General features: G+C 40.9%; 1 protein-coding gene across 9 annotated transcripts in view; it reads right to left on the bottom strand.

Annotated features, from left to right (window-relative positions):
* Window positions 1-3,134: 3,134 nt before the first annotated feature.
* Homer2 (homer scaffold protein 2) overlaps window positions 3,135-15,303 on the bottom strand; it is a 133,551-nt gene continuing 121,382 nt past the window's right edge. For all 9 annotated transcript variants that reach the window (XM_021722941.3, XM_021722940.3, XM_078051107.1 and 6 more), the window contains 4 exons: window positions 13,607-13,763; window positions 11,312-11,422; window positions 10,539-10,619; window positions 3,135-9,314 (listed from right to left, as the gene is read on the bottom strand). In XM_021722941.3, coding sequence (XP_021578616.1) covers window positions 9,126-9,314; window positions 10,539-10,619; window positions 11,312-11,422; window positions 13,607-13,763 — 538 coding nt within the window. In that variant the 3' untranslated portion in view covers window positions 3,135-9,125. The remainder of the gene's footprint in view (window positions 9,315-10,538; window positions 10,620-11,311; window positions 11,423-13,606; window positions 13,764-15,303) is intronic.

Genomic DNA, 15,303 nt, shown 5'->3' with positions numbered 1-15,303 from the left:
CAACAACTAAAATAAAAAAAAACCAGACACAAATGTTTTATCGAACTATGTATTTCTACATAAACAACTCTATTACAACAAAATCAGGTAAAGCTTACAAAGATACACAAATCTTCAAAGGAAAGTAACTTTTCCCTTAAATATAAAAACATAATTTGCCAAATAACATCAAAGAGAAATACATAAAGCAAAAATGGTTAGATACACAAGAGAAATAGACAAATACAATAGTAGCAAGAACCAATGTTATCGTCTTTAAATAATCAAGTAGGCAAAAATTAAAGGTCTATAATATACTTAATAAGGCCAAATTAATATATACAGGTTGAATTTTGTTCCCTTCAGAGAATATATCTTTTCCAGTTTCCTGGGGATATTTATTAAAACTAAGAATTTATTAAGTTCTAGGAAAACATCAATAAATTCCCAAATGCACAAACTGTATAGGTCATACTGTCTTTGACAAGGCAATAAAACTAGAAGTTTGTAACAAATGTTAAAAGCATCAACAACAAATATCAGACTATCTGGAATTCTATAATTTCAAATAACTCTTCAGTATAAAATAAAGTTAAATCTGAAATCAGAAATTATTTATAACATAGAACACCATACATAAAAATTTAAGAGCTATAATTAAAGACATATTCAGAGAAAAAGTCATAGGCTTAAAATGCTAGTAACTATGCAAGAAAAAGTTATAATGGCAATCAGTTTGAGGAGGTGGAAAAATAAAAAAAATTAAGAAAGGACTTAATAAGAACAAAAACAAATAAAAATCATAAGATGGTAAATTCAGGTATAGATTCCAGAACTGGTTCTTTTAAAAGACTAATGAAATAGACTAGCTCTGGAAAAACAAAAGAAGAATAACAAGGGAAAGCACACACACAACATTATGAATGAGAAAGAAGAATAAAGCAATTCCAATCCAACATATTTGAAAATCAACAGAATCATTGCAGTTTGAAGAGAACATTGAATGTGAAAAAAAAATTGAAAACATTATCAAGAACTATTTTCTAAAAAGGCACTAGACTTGGACAGTTTTATATATGTTATAAAAACTTCAAAGAGCAAAAAATTCTAAATATTATTTAAACTGTTCTAGGGCATAGAAAAAGAGAGCTTCTCAAGTTCTTTTTTTTTAAAGAACATAAATATAACTGACAAAGACACCAGAAAAAAATCCCAACTGTTCATCTTATTAAGATACAAAAATTTCTAAAATAAAACAAGCAAACCAAATCCAGAATATTTTCTCATTGTAAAGCTCTTGTCTTTATTATACAAATAATACACAATATTTGTAGAAAAATCAGAAAATGCAGAAAAGAAACACAAAATAAAAATCCACCTTGGACCAACCTATCATAAATAACCACTGTTAACATTGAAAGGAGATGAATATTAAAAGAATAATGTTTTATGACTATATCAGGTTTTTTTTAGAAATGCAGAGGGGGCTTGACATTAGCAAATCTATTAAAATTATTCATCTCAAGTCATAATAGAGAAAAATCATTTGATCATCTTGACAGACATGAAAAAGTCACTAAAATCCCAACATTCATTACTGATAAAATTTTTAGCAAACCACAAACAGAAGTTTACATAACTTTAACATATAAATTCAAATATTAAGAATGTCTTATACTAAGAGTCAAATTTATACTTTTGAAGAAACACTAGAAATATTCTCACTAAGGGAAAAACATATGAAGAAGAGTGTACAATACCAGCATAATTATATGTGCACTATTTAACTCTGCTCTAAAAGTGCTGGTCAATGTGATAAGAGAAAAAAGGGAAATAAGATTATTGAATACATGGAGATAAAACTATCATCACTAACCAGAACTATTACCTACCTGAAAAAGGCAAATAAAAAAAAAATGAAAAGAATTTAGCAACTGACTGGATACAAAATAACCAGTTCCCAAGTTAAATACATTTGCATACAACCACACACTACTCTATGCAGAGGTCAGAATGAGGTAGATTGATGCTCACTGACATAGGAGGATGTCCATGATCTATTGCAAAGTGAAAAATCCAAGTAGTAGAAGGGTTGTACTATGTCACCAAAATGACAGAATATATTTTAGGGGAGAAATTTGAGGACTGTGCATTAGTTGTTATTATTTACCTTGGGGAATTTTAATTATGGGAACTTCCCTTTGCTACATTATGTTTCTCATCTTTAAATCTACAAAACTTTTATTTAATGTTTCAAATTAGAAAATCAATGGATTTAACTTTCATCAAAGACTAATGGCATAATTACATACTAATAATAAGCAGATGGAAAATACAATGGGACAAACTGACAATAGTATCCACCATTACAAAAATTACCTTTACTAGAAAAAATAGACTGAAAGATGTAAAATTAAACAATATAAATTCAGTGAAAAAGAAAATATAAAAGATATTAGTTCTATGGATATATATAAATTTTACATAATCTAATTTCTAACTCTTCTAAGTTACAAAATGATCCCAAATTTCTTTGGGAAATATTACTATGCAAAATGGACTGGGAATTTTTTTTTCAAAGCTTAACTAATGAGGACATTTAGTTTAAGATTATGGTGATCAAAACAGTGTGGTACCAGTGTTAGAGTGTACAGGTGGATAAAGGACCACAGGGGCAAGCTCAGAAGCACATTTTAGGGTAGAATGCGTATCTTAGGCACCCAACAAAAGGTCTGAGTACATGGTAAAAATGGGATTTGATAGCAATAGAGAAATGATAGATTTCCCAATAAACAGTGCTGAGACAATTTATAAAATAAATTTCAAATAGATCAGAGGTTTAACTGATTAAAAAGAAATGATAAATGTACAAGAACAAAATATTGATGACAATATAATCTTGAAATTAGACCAGGAAAGACGTTCATAAGCATGAAGCAAAGACAGCAACTGAAAAGGAAAATATTTGACTAAAAAGCTTTTTGTAAGTACCTGAACATTTTTTAAAAGCCATATATATCACTTAAATTGTTTTACAAATCTTATTTAAAAAATCTCTCAGTAATCAATGAAACTACTAGATGCCTATGACAAGACTGGCCAGAGGATATGAATATAGGTATATATACAAATATACATATATACATATGTATATATTTTGCTAATGAGGGTCATATTTTAATCAAAAACTTTATTTATCTCCCAGCCCCCATGCTAACAGTGTTGAAAAGGGATTAAGACATTCTCATACTGCTGGTGGAAGTATAATTTGGGGCCACCTTTGAGAGGCAATTTGAGGTAATATTTATTAAAAGTTTTAAAAATGTACATGTCTTTTAAATTATCATCCAGAACAGGATATGTTATGCTGTAGTAACAAATTAACCCTGAAATCCCAGTGTAAGATTTAAGATTTATTCTTTATTCATGTTACATGTCCATGCAGGTTGGTGGGTGGGGGTGAGGGAAAAGCAGGAAGTGACCTGCTTAGTCACTCAGGGACCTAGGATAACAGAGGCTCTACCAGGGGACATCATCATTTGCTGAGGCAGGACAACACAGACATTGGAGCACTGCACATGAGCATGTCACGGTCTGAGCCTAGATTTTCATATGTATCTTCTGCTTACATTTCATCGGCTGGAGTTAGTCACAGAACCCTGGACAACTAGGAAGGGGGCTGGAGAATTAGTCTCCTGTATGCCCAGGAAGGAAAGAAGCCAGATTTGAGGAAGCACATTTTTGAGCCAACAAGTCCAATTTTGGAAAATTATCCTAACTAAATATTGAGAAGTTTAACAAAGATGTCAGAAGAATTTCATCATGTCCTTGACTAAACTGTAAAAAATTGGAAACAGCCTTAAGTATAACTTGTGTAGATGTTAAAAAGCATTTGATTACATATGTACTGAGATAGAAATATATTTACAATGTAGAGAAAAAGCAAATAACAGAAATTATGTATAACATGATTATATTTCATGGAAAAAGTAATTAATCAAATACAGACACATAGAAAAAAAGTCTGAACAGATATATATCAAATGTTAACAGTGGTTATAATCAGTGCAATAAAGGTGGGTTTTTTTCTTTTCACTTAAATTTCTTTTTTTTAAAAAGTATATTTTACCTATGTACCTAAAAATTGTTTAAAAAGGAAAAAAGAAAGGTATTCTTGGGAGGGTCCACTTATCTACCCTATTTCTTATTACTAAACTCTTATATTTGATATAAGATATGTCTTCTTGCCTTTCACATCATGGGACACGATTACAACAACTGGTCTAAAGTCAGGGCTTCCTATTGGGAGTGGTACAAGAGGGTAAACACAGAAACACATCTCCCACAGCTGCATATCATGAATCCTACCAATCATCTGCCAAAATGTACAAGAGTTTGGACTCCATCATGGTTGCTCTGGGCTCCTGCCAGGTGTGTCAGGGATCCCTGTGGCCCAGGAGACCACCCTGCAGCAAGCTCTGCACCATACAATTGTATGTGTAGAGTAGGGCACCATACAATTGTACTCAAAACAAAAGACCCACAGACTCCAGGTAAACGGATTCCAGAACATACAACACCACCACTAGAAATATTCAAATAAAGACTCCTCTTAAGTATACATATTTTTTATTGAAAACTCTTCCTTATTGTTTTTCCTACTTCCCCTTGCTGCTTCTTCCCCAACACACACACAGTCATAAGCTCACTACAACATTCCATCCAGCTCAAATTTCTTAACATTTTCTTGCTAGGCCCTTTTAAAGAGGCACCGTATTCTTGGGATAGGTGTATGGTAAAGGCATGTAAATAACATATTTCTCTACAGAATTCCTCTCCACGCCATCACCCCCACTATTCCCAAAGTATATGCTATTTTTCTTTGGCAAAGCTATTTACTCGGAAATTTGGGTCTGTTTAAACCATGCATATACTTTAAAAATATATGGACACCAATTTTTATGCTTCCAGTTTATATTCCAAATGCTTCAAAATCCTGTCATGTTTCCAGTGAATAGAATTTTAATTTCTACAAGGATGAATGGCACGAACAACTCACTTTCTGTTATTAACAGAGTAAAACTGGCTCCTTCTTAAAGGGCAGCATCTTTGAAATACTACACCAAGTCATATTGTGGCTGCTTTTTTCCCAAGAGTACACCTGGCCACACGGAAGGTCCCACAATATGGTCCCTGGCATGCCCTGTGTTTGGCTCTTGTCCAAAACTGCTCCTGGATCTACAGAAAAGGAGGCTTGTCTACAGAAAAAGAACTCTTTTAAAGTGGCAGACCATGATTGTTCTGGGCAGCACATTAACTGCATTTATTTGGTGTTTCATATCAAACACGGTATATACAAGTCAGACTCCTACCAACCACCTTCATGAAGCTGTGCTCATGGAGCCTGCAGGGTGGAGACCAGCTGCCCCCTGAGAATAGTCTTTCTGGATATTGCTCAGACTCCATGTGACTGGCTCCAGCACTGAACAAGTCTGCTCCCTTCCGAGCACTGGCTAATCTCCTGGACAGGTGACCCCATACTAGAATGCTATTTATGTCTCTGTAATCTCAGGGCCTTCCACCTGTTTTAAACAGACTACCCTGCTTCAATGAAAGCCATCCATAAAGAACTCAAGACAAGTCTGGGTTAACTGGCCTCTTAGGGCAGGGACATGATTATAACTGATACTCTCTTAAAAAGACCCTTAAAAAGACAGAATCATTCAAAAATGGAACTTATTATCTGTAATGAACATAAATGAAATTTTGATTCACTCCTTGTAAATTGTCCTTTGCTGTGGACATGAATTAAGATAATATAACTACAATGTGCTCTTATGAGGATACAAGAGAGTTTTTCCCTCTTTGCACCCATGGGTCACCAAAGGGACAATAGTGACATGACTCATGGAAAAATAGTGGACCAAAATCCAGGAGATCTGGATGCAGAGCCCATGTTGCTGATCACAGCTGGGTAACCCTGGGCATGTCACTGTCCCTACTTGACGTCTGCAAAATGCAGGCAACGATCTCTGCCCAGTTGTCTTATCTGAGATCTAAAGCGATGGCATGCAGGGAAGATGGAATTGATGGAGCACACAGATGTCCTGAGTGAATTCAGGCTCTCTTCCCCTAGAGGCCTGGCTGTGCTTTCCCAACCTGCCACTCTAGTGGGCTTACAATCCCTGGGCACCCAGAAGACATCCTCTCTCTTTCCCATCCCATCTAGGAAATGCATCCAGCTGGATTTTGACTAGAAAGCAAAGTTTATTTTAAAGATCAACATGGTTAAAGTTTTACTTGGCATCTTTTTAGGCCCAGGTTTCATGAATGCAGAAAGAAAGCTAATCAAGGTGAAGAAAGCCAGTCTTGGAGATGTCAAAACCAGGAGAGCAGCACAATGTGGCTCCAAAGGCTATGAGAGAAAAGCTTACGCGGCTTACAGCCATGACAATAGTCTAGTGACTGGGCTGGACATCATAATGAGGGCACATTATACCAACTCAACTGAAAGTGGGGACAAATCCAGTGGGTCATTTTCATTGTACTGAGTCCCCTGTTCACAGTGTCAAAGGCTGTCCAACAAGACCAATCCCTTGACTCACTATCCAGGCTGTTCCTGAACCATTCTTTTTTAAAGAAAGTAAATGAAATCTTGTGTGGTGGTGTATGGCTGTAATCCCTTGGGAGGCTAAGGCAGGCGGATCACAAGTCTGAGGCCAGACTTGGCAACTTAGCCAGCCCTATCTCAAAATAAACAACAAGGGCTGGGGATGTAGCTCAGTGTTACAGAGCCCCTGGGTTTAATCCCCAGTACCACCCCCCACCCCACCCACACCCACACCAAAAGAGAAAATAAAAAGAAAGTAAAGAAATTCTATGGGCTTTCGAGGAAAGTTGAAGGGATGAAAAGGGCTTATGTCAAGTTTTGTGCTTTCACTGCAGAACCAACTCTTACTTTAAAGGACCCCCTAACACTGTGAGCTCCTGGGCTGCAGCAGTTCTAAGGCTGGATAAGCCCCAATAGTTCAGGGAAACTAGGCTCCTCACCTATTAGCTACAAGATGGTGGCCAAACTCTTTAGTAGTTTGATAAATGGGCATCAAGTACCTCAACCCCACTGTGTGATGGCTTCCAACATTTTTTAAAGTCACTGCTTTGGATTAATAAATTGCCTGTGGGCACAGGTGGTGGTCATCTGAAGATTCCAGTGAAGGGTGTTTGCGATTCCAGTGTCTACTGCTCCTGGGAAGACATTTGCCCAGGTTGCTGGTAGGAGGACCAGGCTGGCCTGGGAAGAATCTGTTTTACCCACTTCTGGATTCCAGGACCATGTCATGGCCAGCCCAGCTTTCTGGTCTCCTGGCACAGCCAGTCGGGAGCTGCTACTGACTGTCCTGAGAGCCATCTAGAGCTCTGAGGAGAGGAGAGGGCCAGCAGATCCCTTGCCTGAATCACAGCAGGGGTGACCTAAGAGCCTTGTGTATTTAAGACCCCCACTTAGCCTGTGGGGGTCTCCCCTAATGTACCTTGGTGCTCCAAATCAACAGACTTCTTTCTTTTCCTATCCCAGGCAAAAATTCCCTGCTCAGAGATGCCTCAGCTAGGGGAAGGGGAGTAGCAGACTCTAACTCACCTTGGGCTTTGGTCATGTCTATGTGGACCCTACCCCCTCCTCAGGCTGTTTTCTCATTAATTCAAATTTGACAGGAAGAATTTCTCTATGAGAAAACATTTCTAGAGGAACAAATTCTCTTAGGTAGTTCTAGAGAGGTAAGGTGACACCAGAGTCTCTTCTGCCTATATGTTCTAAAAAACATATAGGACTGGGGACTTATCTTGCCATACACAGGTGATCTTTCATAATGAAGGATGCTAATGGCATTGAAGTGGTCACTGGCCCCACTGAGAAGCTCTGTATCAGAGGAAAGGTTTATGGCTCCAGGCCCTTCCTTAGCAGGAACTGAGGCAAGAGGTGAATCTGGGCAGAGTTTTTTGGTACTAAGGCCAAGGCCACCCTCTGAGCAGGACTCTGTCACCATCATGGGGTTGGATGATTTCTTTCTCAATTATCCAAACCTACCATAGGATCACACCCTAGTTCTGAAACCCTGGATAGCCCCTACCATGGCCAGCTAGTGTTCTGGAATCCTCAGGCTCCAGGATGCCATGCCTGAAGAAGGTGATGGTGCCAGGGGCAGAGCACCATGGCTGGGCTCTCAGGGGGTCTCAGATCAGCCCCTGATGCTTCTGCTGCCACCCTCCCTGCCCCAGGGCCACCTGAGCCTCAGGTTTGATGACAGTAGTATTCATTCCTGATAACTACCCAGCACAAAAAAAAAAGATGGTGTATCATTCAACAGAGGTCTGGACTCTACTTGTGGGGTTTGATTAAAACACTAAATTCTGTTTAATAAATGTTTAATTGAACAATATTTATTAAGCACCTACATTGTGCCAGGCACTGTGTGCTTGGCGCCCTCACCATGTGCTGTTCCCACAGCACAAGCATCTGCTCAGAAATTAAAACCAACGAAAGGAATATTGTCGCAACCATACAAACTGAGGGAGGATGGGATATAGTGGATATAAGTGATTCCCAAATCAGAAAATTCACCCAGAAACTTGCTTTCTTTCTCCAGATAATTCACCACACTAAATGGTTGCTTGAAAATGACTCAATGTTTACTGTGAGAGACGTTACTCCCTCCTTGCCCCATGGACTGGAGCCTGGTGGACAATCATGTACTCCAAATGCTATTCAATAAAAGGAGCAAAAAGGCCTGTTGTAAAGGGGACACTGATACTTGAATTAGAAAATTACCTTGTTTTTCGGTTCATATGGTTGCAACAGCCCTTAAGAAAGATATAAACATCCCTGCCCTGACTGCGTAAACATTTTAGGTAGACCTAGTTCTGGATTCCTGAGTCAGAATCTTCCAATTGTCCACAACCTCGTGAGGCCAGAGGAGTAAGAGATTTCTATTCTGGAGAGGAGTGAGTGGACGGCACAACTGGTTTGGAAACAAGACAAATTGCGCCTGCATTTACAGAAGCAATGCTAACAGGAGAACATCCTAGTCCTATTTCATCACACACACACACACGTGGGACTCACGATCCAGGGCCCAGGTCTGTGCCCGGCCCTAGTTGTCTGTACCCAACTTGGAGAGGCCTCGGCGGAAGTCATGGAGGTCATCAATCTTCCCATCCAGCACCTCCAGGAAGCTCTTCAACTCTACCTTCAGATGACGCTGTCGGTATTTACTTTCCTCAATGTCGGTCTTTAGAGATCGCACTTTGTCTTCCAGGTTTTGATTGTCTCTCTCTGCCGCCTGACAAAACAGAAGGGAGAAGGGTCTGGAAAAGAGTGATGGGAACCATCCACAAAGCCTGCTACAGCTGAACCAATCATTCTCCATCAGATCCATGGGCTTGGGCCAGGGTCAAAGACACTAGAGACAAGTTATGCCCTTCAATACACAAGCCTGTAATCATGATGTCAGAAAGGTGGCAGTGGGTGTTTCAGCCCCTCCTTCCTGCCTGTTCCCTGGACCAACATTTGGCCTTAAAACCCAAGTTCTAACCCAGATTGTAGAATGCAGAGAACTGCCTGAGGGGGGCCTTCACAAAGGGCCCAGCAGGAATGGCTTGAAATCCTGGTATGGCATTTTCAACCCCTCCCAGAGTGGCCAGCAGAGGTCACTTTTCAGTTCCACTCTGAGAGAGAAAGAAACAGAATAAATGGAAAAGTGGCTTGTTTCCCTGAGAGGGCTCCTCAAGTCCCAGGCCCTTGGCTAAGGAGGACTGGCCATACCAGTGGCTCGGGGACAGGCAGTCTATGCATCCTGATACCATCACCATGGAGATTTCTGCAGAGCTGGGCCCACAATCCAATTTAGGTAAATCAGATACAGTTCCCAAAGACAGGAGGGCTATGAGTTGTTAAATGAGCCTTAAGCCTTGTACTCTTCATGACAAATAACAGCTTTATTTCATGGGAGTAAACTGGGACTTTCTTGAACATGTATGTGCCCAGGAACTACTTACTAATATAGAACCGGAACTGTGTAACTCAATAAAGCGCTCTTTGTGTATGTTAAGTGAGGAGACCCCTGGAGGTGAAGGAGGACCTAAAACCCCTCATTTTTATGGATCAGAAAGCTGAGGATAGGGAGGAAGGGCTGACCAAGGTCAGTGCCCAAAGTCATGGGCTAGGAAGTGGCTGATGTGGACTTGTACTCTGACTCTATACTCTCAGGCCACCCTTCTGTCCCTCTCTTTATTGTCTCTGTGGCTTTGTAGGAACTTCTTTGGGAGATAACTAGCCACCTATGCTGTGGTTATACATAGAATGCCTCTGTATAAGCGAAAAAACCACAAGACCAATGCTGTTGAGTTGCTTTTAAGGCCAGGTGGCATGTGATTACACCACCTTTTTACAAATAGAAACTCACTCCTCTTTATCATCCTAGATGTGACAGCTAGAGGGAGTAGACACACCAGCAACATGACAATTGCCTTCTCATTTAGCCAGGGCAGGTATGCCCCTCTCTTACCTCTAACTTCTCAGAGACGTATTCACACTCTGACATGAGCTGAGGTATGATTTCACTTTGTTTTCGGAGATCCTTCAACTCCTTGAGGATACAGGAATTCAAAAAAGAACATGAAAGCAATCAGATAAATGTATCCTTGAAAATCACCAACCTGTGCATTTACTAATAGATACTGTTTCTGCAGCCCATCCTGTCTGCATAAGCAATAGTGGTGATGATGCTATTCTTAACTATCAGGTGATTCAAAGGGCCAAGTGTGTTTCTTCATGATCATATGAAGTCCATAATATCATCATAAAAAGGCACGTATTTTTTTATGTTTTGTACTGTTATGTTTTACTGTTTTGTACAAGGTGAAACTGAGACCCAAAGAGGTTTGATAACTTGCCCATGGTCTTCAATGTGAGTGTACTTAAATGTTTTGCCTCCCAGAATGTAAATGACTACATGATTGATAGTTCTAGCTGCATTAACTTAGCAGAACAACTTTTGATGGCAACTTTTGATCTACAGAAGTGCCCAAGTGTTCTGAGAAATGTTCAGGTCACTCTTAGATGAGGAGGCTGAAGAGGGTAATGATGAGGCTGTCCTCTGCTCTGGAGTATCTGTACCTAGGTGTGACTCCTGGCTCTCTGTCCTGGTGTTCAGAAAGCTGCCAGGTTTAGTCATATGCCCCAAGCTACCTGCTATGTCCTTGGGTTGAGATCACAGAGGTCACTCCACAAGGCCCAGAGAATGCCAAGGACCATGTTTAGAGAGTATCCACTACTCACCGTCTCCTTTTCTCGGAGTTCTGACTCCAGCTCCTCAATTCTTCTCTTCAGCTGAGTATTCTTCTCCTTCTCCCTGTTTATCTCACTGCACTGTTCTTCTAACTCGTCAATCTTCAACAAACACATTAAATGCTAGTTTAGTCATTAGAGACTGTCAAAGCTATTTTTATGCTTTCTTTCTTTCTTTTTTTTCTTTCTTGTATTGAGGATTGAACCCAGAGGTGCTCTCCACTGAGCCACATCCCTATTCCTTTTTAAAAATTTGGGACAGGGTTTCCCTAAATTACTAAGTCTGATCTTGAACTTATGGTCCTCTTCCCTCCTGAGTAGCTGGGATTATAAGTATGCACCATAATGCCTAGCTATTTTTATACTTTCTTTTAAAATCAACCATAAACTAACCCACTTAAAATATTTTTTTCTTTGTGGTTATGAACACGCTCCAAGCGGCTCCCCATGGAGCTGTCTACCCCTGCTTGTAAAGGATGCCTCACTTAATACTTGCAGGGCTAATAAGTAATGAAACCTAACTGCAGAATGCTCTGGACTTCTGTTTTTCTATCTTGGTCACATGGGAGTAAGTTTAGGTTTGTTTTAAGGATCTATCACAGGCAAGATGTTCCAAATTGATCTGCTTCTCCCCAGAATGATTTTTATATCATTTGAATCATGTCCTGAATTATTCTATTTCATCTCAAGGATTTAAGCCAGCAGAGCAGAGACTCTAACAACTCTGTAGAACAGTGGCCACCAAATGGGATGTGATGACATTTTAAACACTATATATCAAGATGACCTTCCTTCGTGTATGAATGCAGAAGGGGCCTGGCCAGTGGGCCTCTTCCTTGAGACTGAATAGGAAGTTCTAAAACTACATCTTTCCTTACTTCAAGGCCTAACTCCTCAAAAAGGTTACTCATGCAGGCCTGACACCCAGATATTACTGTTCGATGCTGAGTATTTCTTGGAGACCACCCAAAAGCTGCTCAGTGTACACACAGACAGCAGTGGTCTTTATATGAAGGGCACTGGGGCGGTTGCCATGAGGACACTTCTTGAAAGGTGGCCTGCATCACCCCTCAGAGTCTGAACCTCTGGTTGCAACTGTAGCTGGAAATCCTACCAACTTCCCCCTCCAGCCTAGAAATCAAGGTCCCAATGTGTCCCACCTAGGGAAGTCCACACTCCTCTGAGAATGATGCTCTTCCTCCACTCCCCCACACTGTCTTTGGTTTTCATACTCCAATCAAAGCAAGGAATTCAACTCTTTGCTTGAAAATATGAAAGGGCAATCGATCCCTCTGGCAGGCAGCTCTGCCAGGCAGCTTTGTTCAGAAACATGCAAAGTCAGCAGCTGGCCTGGGATAACCGACTGTCAGCACTTTCAGTTCTGGGATAAAAAATGACATGAGGCAGCTTTATGTGCCATCAGCACCAAAGGAAAAAAGTGAAACAATGGGCTGGTCTATAGCGGCTCCATTCAGGTCATAGAAATGGCTCAAGGGACAGTGGACACCAATCTAAATGTGACATGTCTCCTGAAACCTGGAGCCTCCAAAGCTCATGCTCCAAAGCTCCAAACTTCATGATGGGGGTGGGGTTTAGAGGGGCGGGTAATGGTCTCACCACCATAATGTGGTCAGCACAGAAATCTTAAGACCTGGACAGGAAAGTCTGGGGAGTCACCTCAAACCCACTTTACCAACTCAGCAATACCACAAAGAGAGTGATTAATTACAGGGAAGTTTATAGGTGAGTCTGGAAAAAATCTAATTGCAGGACATTGAAGTTAGAAAATAGAGAGCATCTGGCAGTGGTCAGCAACCATGTTACATGTTTTAAGCAGTATATTCCTTTTCTCCCTCCTAGGTTTACATTTTTAGAAATAATGATTTGAATGGAAACTGAGCAATGATCCTCAGGATGTTCTGGGCCTATTTTTCACTTATCCTCTGACTTCCTTTCCTCCACTGAAGATCATTGAGTCACAGAAGTGCTAAGGAAAGACCACTGTGACAATCAGCCAGCCCAAAAATGAGGGAACTCTTGGCATAGGACAAAGCTGCAAATGCCAGTTCATTTATCTTCTCCTTAATGACAGGAATTATAAAACTTGATTTGGTAAATGTAGTTTACATGGCCTAAATTTCTACTAAGAAAAGCAGTGGGATGGAGAATGTTCAATGGCATCAGGCAGCAGGTCTTTCTCCTGCCCCGGGGAGGAGAAGGGAGGAGAGGAGATAGGACCACAGTGGCCCACCCCCACTCCTGCTGGCTGCTGTTCCAGGAGCTCACCTTGTTTCGGAGCCTATCGTTCTCATCTCGGCAGATGGAGAACTGCTTCTTCCACTGTTCCACGCTGGCTGCTGACTCCTGCAGTGCTGTGGTCAGCCGAGCATTGCTTTCCCGCAGGGTCTGCAGCTCGATCTCCCATTTCTTCACATTGGCAGCACTGCGGGGCAGGAAATAGGTGGTGGTGGAGATGCCGGCAGGGGGATGCCAGTCATCACAGTGCACCTCCTTTCACCTGGGGAATGGGGACTCTGCCACTTAGCCCACCTGAGGGGATCCCACTCCTTCACCCACTAGTGAGCTGGGTTGGGTCTGGCTACACCTACCAACTGCCAAGAGGGTCAATGGCACCACTTTCTAGTGTGAACATGTCACCTTGCCAGGCTAGTTTCTTAAAGAATTGCCTTAGAAGAGAACGGACTTCTTAAAGAAAGAAGAATGGACTTCTAAAAAGAAAGACTGCTGAGCATGATAAATACCCACCTCCCCCTCCTTCCTGGCTAACCACCTACTGCAGCACTCTGAGAGGTTCTAAATTGCTGGGGCAGACCATGGAGACCCTTTGAGAATATCGTGAAAGCCATGAACCTCTCCAGAGTCCAAGGATGTCACACAAACACAAACACAGCAACAGCCTGGGTGAAAGTGGCCTCATTGTAACCTGTGCCTCCTCAGAGCCCTTAAAGGAAGCCAGATTTGTGAATCAAGGGCTTGAGGACAGAGGAAACAAATGGGGAATCAGGTCCCTGTAAGCAGAACTGTATTCCTAACCTCAGTGTGTGTGAGGGAGCTTTGGCTGGCCGTCACCTCAGGGGGCATCACCTCAGGTGTGAAACCCCTACCCTCATCACAAAGGCTTTCTGTTTTACCTTTGGTTTTATGTGCGTAGTGAGGAAGAAGATTAAAACAAATGTGAATCAGGTTCCTCTCACTAACTTCTCCCTTTTGACTCTCCTTTAATTTCTGTGCCTTGGAGCCCCCATATCTGTGGCACTGAATGTGAACTGAGGTGATGGGGCAGAGCTGCACATGACAAGCCCACCAGGTTTCTCCCCGGCTGAAGAGAGTTCTTTCTGAAGACTTTAAAACAAAAATTTTAAGTAAATGCAACTGTGACTGAATAATTTGCATTATCTTTCAGCCCACAGCCTCAAGAACTTAGGAATGTGATTAGAAAATACATATTCACAGTTTGAAATACCACAGACTGAAAAAACAGTAAAATGTTCCAAAATCTGATGAATTTTGGAATTGATGACTGAGAATTTAAGCTGATTTAGGGAAATGGCTTCACACCATTTATTAAACCAGGATTTGAAAACATTTATTTTTAGGGGTGAAACACTTTCATCCAGGCAGTTCACTGTGACTTAAACAGTCAAAAATAGTCCTCACAATCACCTGACGAGTAGGAAAAGAGACTGGTCACAGTTTTGTTCTTTGAAGTACCTGACAAAGACCCAAAATCTAAAAGTAGGTGGCGGGATCTAAGAGTCTAACATGTTTTCTGGAATTCCTAGGTCAGATCACAGGAATTAAGCTCCAAGCACCAGTTCACTTGAGATGGGGAGATGGATGCCAGCCCTTTAGTGACTCTAGCTATAGAATGTGACTGGTGACTGTGGGATATCCCTGAGGAGATTGCAACTGCAGCTTTGAAGGGCAGGAAGTATGAGGTGATGGAAGGGTTTACTTTTAGA

Source organism: Ictidomys tridecemlineatus, chromosome 5 (genome assembly GCF_052094955.1).
Source record: "Ictidomys tridecemlineatus isolate mIctTri1 chromosome 5, mIctTri1.hap1, whole genome shotgun sequence".
Taxonomy (NCBI): Eukaryota; Metazoa; Chordata; class Mammalia; order Rodentia; family Sciuridae; genus Ictidomys; species Ictidomys tridecemlineatus.
Note: the sequence above shows the minus strand (reverse complement) of the source record. Positions and strands in the feature narration are given on the sequence as shown.